Source organism: Psammomys obesus, unplaced genomic scaffold, assembly GCF_907164565.1.
Source record: "Psammomys obesus unplaced genomic scaffold, mPsaObe1.curated_primary_1811, whole genome shotgun sequence".
Taxonomy (NCBI): Eukaryota; Metazoa; Chordata; class Mammalia; order Rodentia; family Muridae; genus Psammomys; species Psammomys obesus.
Window position 1 is genome coordinate 16,039,670 of NW_026585504.1, and position 12,014 is coordinate 16,051,683.

The 12,014-nt window shown below is 49.9% G+C and overlaps 1 protein-coding gene across 1 annotated transcript in view; it reads right to left on the reverse strand.

Moving 5' to 3' along the window:
- Positions 1–7,157: 7,157 nt before the first annotated feature.
- Rtf1 (RTF1 homolog, Paf1/RNA polymerase II complex component) overlaps positions 7,158–12,014 on the reverse strand; it is a 59,804-nt gene continuing 54,947 nt past the window's right edge. Inside the window, exons 17-18 of the mRNA XM_055594132.1 lie at positions 10,062–10,173; positions 7,158–9,817 (exon numbers count right to left, since the gene is read on the reverse strand). Of these exons, the coding sequence (XP_055450107.1) occupies positions 9,711–9,817; positions 10,062–10,173 (219 nt within the window). The 3' untranslated portion in view covers positions 7,158–9,710. The remainder of the gene's footprint in view (positions 9,818–10,061; positions 10,174–12,014) is intronic.

Below are 12,014 nucleotides of genomic sequence, written 5' to 3' on the forward strand. Positions count from 1 at the left end.
GGCCCCGCGCCCCGTGGCCGCGCCATGCCCGTCGGGCGCCCGGGCAGGGTCATGTCCCGACACCCGAGCGGCAGCCGAGCCCACCAGCCCGCGGCGCGGCGGGGACTGGGGACGCTCGGCGCCTCGGGCTCGGGACTGCCCCGGGGGCGGAGCCTCGGCGACGCCCGCCCCGCCCCGCCCCGCCGCGGCCGCGCCCCCCGCCCACTCCTTTCGCTTTCGGAGAAAGCGCGGGCCTCCCGCGGCCCTCGCCGCCCGCCCGCGGAACGCTAGGGGGGCCCCTGGAATCGCGGGAGGCCTGGCCCGGGGCCCCCGCGGGATCTCTCCACCTGCCCTCGAGGAGGAGGAGGAGGAGCTGCCCCTCCCCCGAGCCCTGGTGCCCTCCCTCCCTCCCCACCCTTCCCCCCCGGGCTTCCGAAGGATTCCTTCAGAGCGAACCGAGGGTCTTGACCTGCACAGGAAGGAGCTGCCTGTTCCTTCGCGGTCTTCCTCGAGCTCTTTTCCGTGTCCCAACCTTCCTGGTCAAAGGTTTCTGAGTCCCTCAGGCTCTCCTCTGGCCTGGGTCCCTTAATCCGGGGTTCAAGGCCGTCGGCCACCCAAGGGAGACACGCCAATCAATGCCTGCGCCCAACTGCTGAGACCGCTCCCCACCCCCACCCCTCGGAGCTCCCCACTTCCCGGCGGGCAGAGAACAAGGTCAAGAGGCGGAGCCTGAGTCTCTGCAAGTCTCCCAGCCAGTCCAGTCGTGCCTTTTCCCGGCCCCCCACTAGCTGGAGGTGCTTTCTCCTCCCCCCTCCCCCGCCGCTTCCTCTGGAGCCTTGGGGCCGCAGAGCCCCTTCGCCCCTCTGAACTGCTGGTTCTCCTTCGGAGCGGAGCTGCCAGCTCTGCAGGGTTGCTCTCAGAGTAAAATTTAGAGGTGGGTGTTGAGCGCGTAGCTCGGTGGTAGAGCACTTACTTGCCTTGCGTGTGACAAATGCTGGATTCCATGCCCAACATGGAAGGAAGGAAAAAAGGGCTGAGGCTCTAAAATGTGAGTGCTTTTTAGAGTTGTGATAGACAGCCAGTCCCTTAGGCCCACCGCATCTTAGATGGAAATTTAGGCTCGCCTCCTCCATCATTTCCCTATTTGTAAACGGAAGAAAACCTCACCTGACCTACAGTTGCGGTTGTGTATTGCAAAGAGAACACTGACGTCGAAGTTCAGACACCTCGAAGTCCTTGTCACATCTGGATAGGTCAGTGGACTGTGCGTGCTGGTGGTCAGCTGACCGCAAGGCTACTGTGAGCGGAAGCCAGAATTTTCTGCCTTCCCCTAAATGCCAGAGGATTGAGGGCCCCTCACTGGACACCTAGAGCCTGGGATTAGGGCATTTCCAGGAAAATTGCCTCCAAGACTGACAAAGACCCAGGGGCGTGTACGCACCTTCCCTTTTCTCTGTTCAGCAAGAGTTTAAGATGGACCAGGAGATGGGACATGAATGTTGATAGGGAAAATGAGAACCTTTGACAAAGAGAAAAGATTCCTTGGGGATTGACGGAGGAGGAGGAGAGAGAAAGAGAAGAAAAGAAAGGAGGGAGAGAGAGAGAGAGGCGGAAGGAATGAAAGCACAAGAGAAAGGAAAACACAAGTTTGAACACTTGCCTCTCTTTCATGGAAAAGTCAAGAAACAACATGGACACATGGACACAGACAACTTTTCTGGGGCAGAAGTGTGGAGGTCTGGATTCTTGAGCCTAGAGCTGTGCCAGCCTGTAGCACGGAATTCAGAAGAGCTGTCCACAGAGGGTAGACCGGGACCTGGCAGAGGAAAATGAGACGAGGGAGAAGGGAACATGTTCCTGGGTGCCAGGCAATGTGTGGGCAATACTGGCAGATAAGTAAGCTGGGGTCTGACCCAGCTGCTGGAGAAAGCCCAGAACAATTCTTTTCTTAATCCACGTACCCGCTCAAGTCTTAGGTCCACCACAGCAGGAACCAAAGAATTGATCTTTGTTGCTGGGTGTGATGGTGAGTGCCTGTAATACCCTTACCAGGACTTGTTAGGCAGAAGTAGGAGAAGCAGGTGTTCCAGCTGTCCATCCTGAGCGGTAAAGCTGGCCAGCCTGGGCTACCAGAAGCCCTTTCTCAACAATAACAACATAAATTGTTCTTCGCCATGCCTGTCTAGGTGTATTCTGTTGGACGGGTAAGTACAATGTGGAAGAGGTAGCTGAGAGCTGGAGGCCTCCAGTGCATGGTATCTTCCTCACCACAGAAGAGAGAAGGGCTCAGCTAGAATGCTGGTTAGGGCACTTGCTCAAGGCCTGGCTGAGCCCCTGGTTTCTGTCCCTGTGTTCCTGTTAAATTTCTCCCTCCCTGCCTTCCTACTTCCTCTTCCCTACATTCCTTGATATAAAATCTTCTCCTGTAGTCAGGCTGTCCTGGAACTCAGACTCTGCACCTCCAGGGCACTGGGATTGTAGGCATGCACCACCACAGCACAGGTGGCAGTTTTTGTTTTGTTGTTTTTTGTTTTTTTGTTTTTTTTCATCAAGGGACTTGTAGTTCTTTATACAATGAAGCAAGGGTCTGTCTCCACCTACCTCAGGCAGAAACATACTGAGGCAAGGCCTGGAGAGGTCATAATAAAGTAATCAATAGTAAGCTGCCAAATCTAGTAATCTCCTGCCTCGGCCTCCCCAGTACCAGGGCCCCAGATGGAAGCCATCATGCCCAGCTTCCTCCACTTTTTGATGCTTGAGAAGGGATGTGAAGAAAATCCGTTTGAACAGTGGGCAGATGGCATATGTGGCCTCTTGTGTGCTTAAAAGGAAAGGGCTGAAAAGGACCAGGGAGGAAGTAACTGGGCACAGAAGAGTATGTGAAGGTTAAGGGGTTGCCCTGAGCTAGGCCATGGGAGTCACTCTGCTCTGGCCACTGACCAATTTGATGTCAGTGGAAACAAACTTTCTCCTCCACTTCCTCCTCCTCCTTTGTTTTCCTCTTTCTCTCTCCTCCTCCCTTTTTCTTCTTTGCCGTCTTGACTCAGCCTTCTGAGCGCTGGGATCACAGGCATGTACCACCCCCAACTTTCAACCTGTTTTCTTGGGGCATCTCAATGGCATGGTCTTCCTAGACCTTCAAACACCGGGTCCTAAGGTGCCTGAGTCTTCTTCCTGTGCCTGGCCCTCTGGACTCAGTATGTGTCTCTCCTGGACGGTAACAACCATGGGACAAAAATATGGGGAGAGGGGAGGCCTGAAAATGGGATGCATCACCCCCACCTCTATCAGGTCAGGCGCAGTTTCTAAAGCTCCTTGAAATTAAACAAAATATTTTACTTGATGTGTATAAGTGCATGCCTGTCTGTGTACCACACGAGTGCCCAGTGCTCACAGAGGCCAGTACAGGGTGTCCTATCCCCTGGGATCAGAGTTGCAGATGGTTGTGAGCTGCCAGGTGGATGCTGGGAATTAAACCTGGGTCCTCTGGAAGATCACTGCTGAAACATCTCTCCAGCTCCCCTAAAGGGATGGAGGGGACCAGGTGGGATTAGTACAAAAATCTCATTCTAGTAACATATTCCCTAGGGAATTTCTTTTTTTTTATTTTATTTTCTTTATTTATTTTTGGCTGTCCTGGACTCTTCTTTGTAAACCAGGCTGGCCTCGAACTCACAGCGATCCACCTGCCTCTGTCTCCCAGAGTGCTAGGATTACAGGAGTGCAGCACTGTACCCAGCGAGCTTGGACCTTCTAAGAGATGTTCTGAACATAAGACTCCAGTGTTTTGTAGGAATACTTTGACTCACTCACTGAGCAAGCAAACACCTGTTGAGCGGCTGCAATCAACCAGACACTGTGCTAGGTGCGAAGGAGCAAATGGCCTGTTACTGGGAGTGAGTATCATTTCCCATTTTTATGGAAGAGAACCACTCAGAAGCTGACAGAAACAGAAGACCTTCCCTCACTGTTTCCAATGGGTTGTCAGGGGAAACCCATGAATCTTGGTCATGTATTTCCAGCCTTCTCAAGTGGTCGCTCTGCTCTGATGTTTGGCTCTGCCTGGGGCATTCTTGAAAGAGGGTTGGTGGGAACCTGGACCCGCCCTCAACTGTAGGGTGGGGAAGAGCAGTCCTGGAAGAGGAAATGTACAGGGTGTCTTCCGTGATAGTCCCAACTTCTGACACTTCTTGGCTCCGGGTGTTGGGGACTGCTGTGGTGCTCTGTGTATTCAGATGCTAAATTCTGGGCCCCAGATCTGATTACAGTCTGGACAAGTGCCTTCTCAGCTACACTGAATCAGATGTGGTGTAATCTTTGCTTCCCAGTCACCTCTGATTGGCTAATAAAAAAATAGCTGGACAGCCTGTAACTGGACAGAAGAGAGGGGTCGGTGGAGCTCCTGTTCCTGGTGCTTGGGGTCTCAGGTGGGGACCACAGAGATGGGGAGGAGGAGGAAGATGGAGAGAAAGGACATGGCCTGATAGAGCAGCTACAGCCCAGACGGGACCAATATTGGCAAGTAACTTGGGGTGTATGGCTGGGAAGTAGCCAGACTAGCTGGGAAATTAGTATAAATCGTACTAAAGCCTGTTTAAATAAGTAAAGTTTCAATTATTTGGGAGCTAGCGGGGTTAGAAAAACCTGACGAATTAACAAATTTTCTACAACATCTGAGTTTCTTCTTCTTCTTCTTCTTTTTTTTTTTTTCTAGCAATCTGCCCCATACCCATAGCTTAGTCTTTGTGATAATATTCTGGAATATTCACGATAGCAGGACTGACCGACCCTCCATAATCTTTCACTCTTGTCTAAAACAATATGTGTCACCATGCCTGTGTGTGTGCTTTAACAAGTCTCCTGACACACTTCAGGACCAAGGTTTGCGGTCCCTCCAGGAGCCTGGATTCCTGAGTCTCCACCGTCTCTTGAGGGCAGGGACCTGCAGGGCCTCTCCCAGTAGCCGGCGACTTGGAGGCGATGACCTCCCGGAGGGTCCAAGGTCAGAGACTCAGAATCCCCAGCACAGTCGTGATGTGCTGGGTCTGTCTAGAGTAAAGTGCTCACCAGGGAACTTCCCTGCCTCTCCCAGTCGCCACGGGAGACTCGGCTCTCAACTAGAACACGGTTCCAGCAGGTATGACTTTCACTCCGGGGGCCCTGGTGATGGACTCCACAGAGCAGAGTCGGACTGGAAGAAGGAACCGTGGGAAGCTGCCATTGGCTCAGGGTGCCAGAGGCTAGGGCCCACTGCAGGTGAGTTTAAGCTACCGAGTAACCTGGCCCAAGTGTCACGACTTCGCTTCCTTAAGACCTGGGCTGCCGCGAGCTAGGCGGAGTGCAAGCGCGCGCTCTCGGGGCGCGGGCAGCGCAGACGCTCCATCCCAGCTGCTGCTCACCCTCCCGTCGCTCCTCCTTGCACGGCTGAGACCCAAGACCCGGGACCCATCACATCCCAGACACACGTGCGCTCAACGCCAGTCGGCCAGCTCCACAGGCGAGAAGACCGGGCTCCCATTCCCTCGCGCTGTGATAACAGAGTCCCGGGGCGCGGTGGAAGCGGCAGGGGTCGGCTTGGTGCCTTTCCTTCCTTCCTCCCCCACCTGCGCTTCCTGGATAGGTGGGGGAGCTGGAAGGGCTCCCACAGAGAGGTAGATCCCAGGAAGGCTTCCCCAAAGGTGACTTTCTCAGCTGGCCGGGGAAGGGGAAGGGAGAAGTCGATGGAGATGATAAACTCAAACTACGACTTCAATGTAGTTATGGCAAGAACCAGAAGTTTGTTGATGAGTCTTTATAGTTTTCTGGCTTGAGTTCCAATATTTTTGGTAGTGGCGTATGCTGGAAGGATAGAGGTAATGACGGAGGGGGGGGGGGGCCGCTCCGGAAGATTCCCCGAGCCAGGCTGTCTATGGAGCTGAAGATGACCTTGAATTTTTATCAGTCCAACCTCCACCTCCTTACTGTTGGGGTTGCAAGGCGATTGCTGATGGAGAGTGACTGTAGGGCCTTGTGAACACCAAACACTGCTAACAGCTGTTTTGGTGGCTGTGCTGGGATTAAATACTCCGGCCACCATGCCCAGTTCATTACCCATTTAAAAGATGGGGTACTGTGCCACAGAGAAATGGGTTATCCCTGGGGATTAAGCGGTAGTGCTAGGAGCCCTGAAGCATCTTGCTGACTCTGGCCTTTGGTCGGTCTTGGGTGCAGGGCAGGCTGGAGTTCCCAGGATTAGCTTGTGCTCCAACGGCTTGGGTGCTACCCTTGGCCAAGAAACTGCATTCCACCGACCAGGCACTGGGACAGGCCTTGGCAGCCTTCTAGCTACAGCAGACCCTTTTACAAATGCTGTTCCTTGTAGCGCCCAGGACAGCCCAAGGAAACCCAGGGTCTTTTGGTCTTTTAAGATCATGCAAAAAAACAAAACAAAAACAACAACAACAACAAAAAAAACCATTTGAGTGGAGTTTGTGGCTTCCTGGGCCACTCAAACAACATTCTCCTCTCCTGGGAGAAGCTGCCCATCTTAGCCTCTTCTCTCCACCTAATTTTATTGGAGTTGCTTTTTCCAGAGTTAGGCAGCAAGTGGCTGCCCCACAGCAACTGGGTCCTGAGAACTAAGTGGCTTATTAACTCATTCTCTGCTCTAATGGACTCATTGCACCCATCAGTCAAGCAGTGAGTGATAAAGAGTGGTCTGCTTGTGGATCCCACCTTATTAACAGCAGACAGCCTTACCCACGGCCTAGACCATCTCAGTGGAGGATGGCTGCAGTTTGCTGCTTAGCCAACACAGTGGTAAAGTATGACACAGTCTCAGCACTGTGGAGGGCCCTCACAGATCTCGCCCACGCAGGACAGGACCGCCAGAATCTGCTGGACTCAGTCTCTGGCTCCCTTGGCTCCACACAGCGGTAGGCAAAAGCTGTGCCTAGGTCATGAGAAAGCTGTTAGGGCCAGGTTCTCACTGGAGTTAGGCAGACATTAGGCACCACTTGCTCAGTTATATGATGCTGAGCTCACGCTGGGTCAGGGAACTCCCATTATGAGGATGTTGCTTGCGAGCTGACAGCCGCTTCATTCTGGCAGTGCAGAACCTGAAGTGGGGTTGGAGAGAAGGTCATCTTTGGGATTCGTTAAGGGTGCCACTCGGGATGCAAGCTTTGGACTAAATCTGATCCCTTGTTAAAATGCCATCAAGTTTATTTACAAATATATTTACAGTTTGGGTGACAAGTCAGGACTTCACAGAAAAAAAATAACAAAAGCAGACTTTCTCTGCCCGTGTCAGAAATCAGAGAGACAACAGATCTACAGACAGCATGAGCTAGGCATATGGACACCGACTCTTACTTCCCAGAACTGAAAAAATGTAGGAGACAGCCATTGGTGTTATACTCTTCAACAATGACGTGAAGTTGGGGTGATGGAGGAGCCACTGAAGCTATTCACCAGCAAAAGAAACACTGAGCCACAAGGAAGCCAGTTGTTGGGACAAAGCTAATGTCTTCTGACTGGCTGAGATCTTGGCTCAGAGGTGAGCCTCAGGTGAGCCTGCGGGTAGATGGTGAATGTTGATCAGAATCACCAGGCAGGCAGGGCAGTGACTAGGGTAACTTTCCATCTTCTTTGGCGGGCTTTTTTCCCTGCCCTGTGCTTTGGCATGAGGGTTTCAGCAGCTGCAGGTGGGGGTGGCAAAGGGGCTACAGTGTGTGGCAGTTTCAATAAAAATTTTATTACACAGCCATAATGTCATTGACACTTGTCCAAAGCCAAATGATAAAAGATACAGATCTATATGTGGGTCAGGATGACGCCACAGATTATATGGATTCTATGGTTTTATGTCCTTTAAACAAGAAGAAAAAAAGTCCAAGTATGACATGATGGGAGAGGTCCCAGAAGCTCCAGGGCTTTGCCAGAGTGCACGTGGCGTTCAGTGATCTGTGATTCCACACTGCCATAACTGTCTATATAAAGAGCTTCGGTCAATGGACTCTTCAAGTATGTATGATCGCAACAAGTCCATCACCGCTCCTTTGTCCGCCTCTGTGCCACAGCTACGACAAAGCTGGGGCACAGCCATATTTCCCAATTCTACAGTCACAACACTTCTTCAAAACCTTTGTTGCTGCTTTGTAAAAAAGTAAAAATGTAAACTAGGATAAAGCAACACCCAGGCTTTACTCAACCAGAAGAGCTATAAAGTCCATTTTTGTTTAAATACTACTTAATTCCATGATTTCCCATCATTCCTCCCTCATACAAAAGTCAGTGAAGTCCAGAGCAGAGCTCGGTTCCTCATCACTGTGGAGATCAGCGGCTCTCAGCTGTTTCTTTAGCTTAGTGCTTGGTGAATATCATCAGCTGTACTTTGTTCTGAAAAGATTTGTTAAATGCCACTTTTATTTACAGTTGGAGCTTTACACCTGAGAATGATTATCAAGCAGTCAGCTTATCTCTTTTCAAACATTTCATAATGACATACACACCTCTTTGCTGGCTTCACCCTAGCTGCACAACAGTATATATATGCTTACCATATATATGCGCTCACACAGACACACACAGGCACGCACACACCGCTGCACATGCTGGTAACATTTGCAACCTACATCTTTTTCTATTTGCTCTCCACATCCATGTTGAATCATTTCTTCAAAAAACAGAACGAGTTATTCTTGCCAAACATCAAGCAGAGTCACCAGGAAGAGCCAGGTAGACTGGGTGGGGATGAGACACGCTGGGGTAAGTCAGGAAGCGACAGGCTGTGCCTGGGGAGTGAGCAAGGCTCTTTGGCTGCCTTTCCCGGGACCTGCCACGAGCATCCTGCCCCCAATCAGGACCTAGCCTGTGGGGCAAGTAGGCTAGACGGGGGTTTCCAGTGGGGGAGGGCAGGGCTGGGTAGAGGGGGAGGGGAGTCACACAGCTACAGCAGTCAGGCCTGTTTAGTAAGAAGAATCACATTTAATCAGTTTCTTTCTTGCAGTTTCAGATGCTCAAGTACAGCTCAAAAAAAAAAAAAAAAATCTGAAACAGCTATAGACCCATGACAGACTGATACAAAGAGTACTGCATTTTAAAAAATGATAAAAAATCCACACACATACATACACACACACACACACACACACACACACACACACTCTCTCTCTCTCAGATTAGACCCCCTCCCTCCCCATAAATGTACACTTTTTGGAAACTAAACTGGTTTTGAAAATCCCTCTTCCATGGACACAGGAAGAAGAGGAAGATGAGAGAAAAGAGGATGGCAGACGCCCAGCCCCGACTCTCTCTGCAAGGGTTAGATACCAAATGTTCCATGGTCTGACCCAAGGCAGTCTGAAGAGGACACTGAGGTGCTGCCGCTACTGCCACCATGGGCTCCAGGAAGAGCCCCAGCTCCATGGTAATACTGAATGCGCAGCGTGGCCGAACTGTGCTAGTTAAAAACCAAAAGTGGGTGGGGAGGGCAAACACAAATCTAAAGACATGGAAAAGAATCCCCAACCAACCCAGATCCACCTTGGGTGGGGCCTGGGAGGGCTGGTGGAGATGGTGCAGACAAGGGAGGTCTATACAGCAAATAGTTTATGTTACAATGACTGGCAGTTTAGAGTCTCTTCCCAGCTCCACGGCTGCTCCAGCCCAAAGAGGGCAAATCAGAGGAAAAGAGGGAAGGTGGGAGGACGACAGGGCATGCAGGGTTGGAAGCAGCAGGCTGCGAGCGCTCAAATAAGCCCCCGTCGTTTTTTGTAGTCTTCTAAGTTCAGAGATCTCCTTGGAGCTCCGTCCTTGGCTGGTGGGGCCTTGGAAGTGATGGCCAAAGCTTTTGACTCTGGGAAAGGAGAACAAATTGGCAAAATAAGGACCTGTATAGAACTTCTGATTTTTGGCTCCACTTCTTCAGGAAGCCTTACTGACCGAAGCCTGCTCTTTTTCAAGACTGACCTGATGTTGGCTCTATAGGTCAGGAGATATAGGCACCCCCCCTTTCTTCTCCATAGTCAAGACTCCAAGCTAAGAGATACACAAACCTATCTGTTCCTTAGGGCCCTCCCTCTGAGCCCCAACATACATACCTGAGCTTGGAACCTGTAAGTCAATCTTCACATCAAAGTCATGTACTTTGAACAAGTCTTCTGAGAGGTCACTGGCTGACTTAGAATTCAAATCTTTATCCTTTCCCTGACCCTGCAAAGAGACAAGGGGGACAAAACAACACAAACCTATAAACCATAAATACAAACAGAGGGGCCTGGAGGGCTGACAGTGGTTAAGAGCACTTTCAGAGGACCTGGATTCTGTTCCTAGCAGCCACATGATGGTTTACAACCATCCATAACTCCAGTTCCAGGGGACTGGAAATCTTCCAACCTCCATGGACACTGGGCACATCATGTGATGTACATACATAAATGCAGGCAAAACATCAGTATACAAAACATAAATAAAACGCAAATAGATTTCAAGAAACAGTAGACACTGATAGTCAAAACCCTCACTCATGTGATTTTCTTTTTTTTAGGTTTATTATGTATACAGGGTCTGCCTGCGTGTGTGCATGCAGGGCAGAAAAGGTCACCAGATGTCGTTACAGATGGTTGTGAGCCACCATGTGGGTGCTGGGAACTGAACTCAGGACCTTTGGAAGGGCAGCCAGTGCTCTTACCCTCTGAGCCCTCATGTGATTTTCATAGTAAGCTCCCTATCTTTTTCAATGTACACACATGTGCCATAGAGAAAACAGCAGGGGATAAAGGAATGAATGTTGTGTTTTAGGATACAAGCAAAAAATTTACTGTGGCTGCTACAGCTGGGACATCCCCAGAGGGGATTTGTTTTTTGTTTTTTGTTTTTTCCTTGGGAGAATGGCTGAGCAGTTAGAAAAATTGCAAGTAGAAATGGAAAGGCATGAGAAACAAAAAATGGCTGAAATGGAAAAGCAAAGAAAGTCATTCTACCTTTTCTGAAAGGACTGCAGAATTGGTGGGGCAACTAGAAAAAGTGCAGGTGGAAATGGAAGCACTTGGGAATCTAGGAGAACCAGAAAAGGGAGAACAACAACAACAACAACAACAACAAAAACAAAAAAACAACTCAGTCCTGATGCCTGAGCAAGAAAGTGGGAGTTTCTCAAGTGAGGAAAGAGGAAAAGAAACTGCACTGGAGGGTGGTCAGGGTAGAGAAAGGCTGACAAGGTGGGAAGATAGTCTGATGAGAGAGCCCATTTCAAGAGAAAGGGTTAATCAAACCAACCATGTTGGGCTTATGAGATCACCACCATCACCTTTCCCAGGATTTGTACAGCATATGCCTGCTCAAAGTGGGGACCAAGGTTATGACGACATAGGATGGTGTCCTACAGTAATGACAGATCTAAGGTGGTTTTTTTAAATATTTAAATATTTATTCATTTATTTATATGAGAGCTTTAGCTGTGTGTACATGTACATGACAGAAGAGAGCACCAGACCCCATTGCTGGGAATTGAACTCAGGACCTCTGGAGGAGCAGCCAGTGCTCTTAACCGCTGAGCCACTTCTCCAGCTCCAGATCTAAGGTGTTTTAAAAGAGGCCATTATTTCATATGGGATGCACTCACCTTATGTGATTGAAAATTCACCTTCTGTGAAACAAATTTTAAGTAACTGAGCTACTCAAAATAGAATTATTCCCCAAGATTGGAAGGGACAGCTGTACTAGGGGACTGTCCACAGTTGAAATAAGTTAACATGGTGGTGGGAAGAAGCCATGAATGTTAAACAGTGAAAAAGAGGGAGGGGAATGAATATAGTAAAAGATCAGTTGCTCGGTGAAGGGCAGTACTCATAAACAACAACAGATTCAATTGGATGATGCTACTAAAGAACAATGTTGATTAGTGGTTTTAAGGGCTTGAGACAAAATTGAGGAGCTCAGGAAAAAGTCCATCTCGTTTACAAAGATTATACAAGGTTCTGGAGAAGCGTTCGCTGATTTTTACATAGACTAGTTTGAGGTGTGAAAAAAAGCTGTATCAGACCCTGACACAA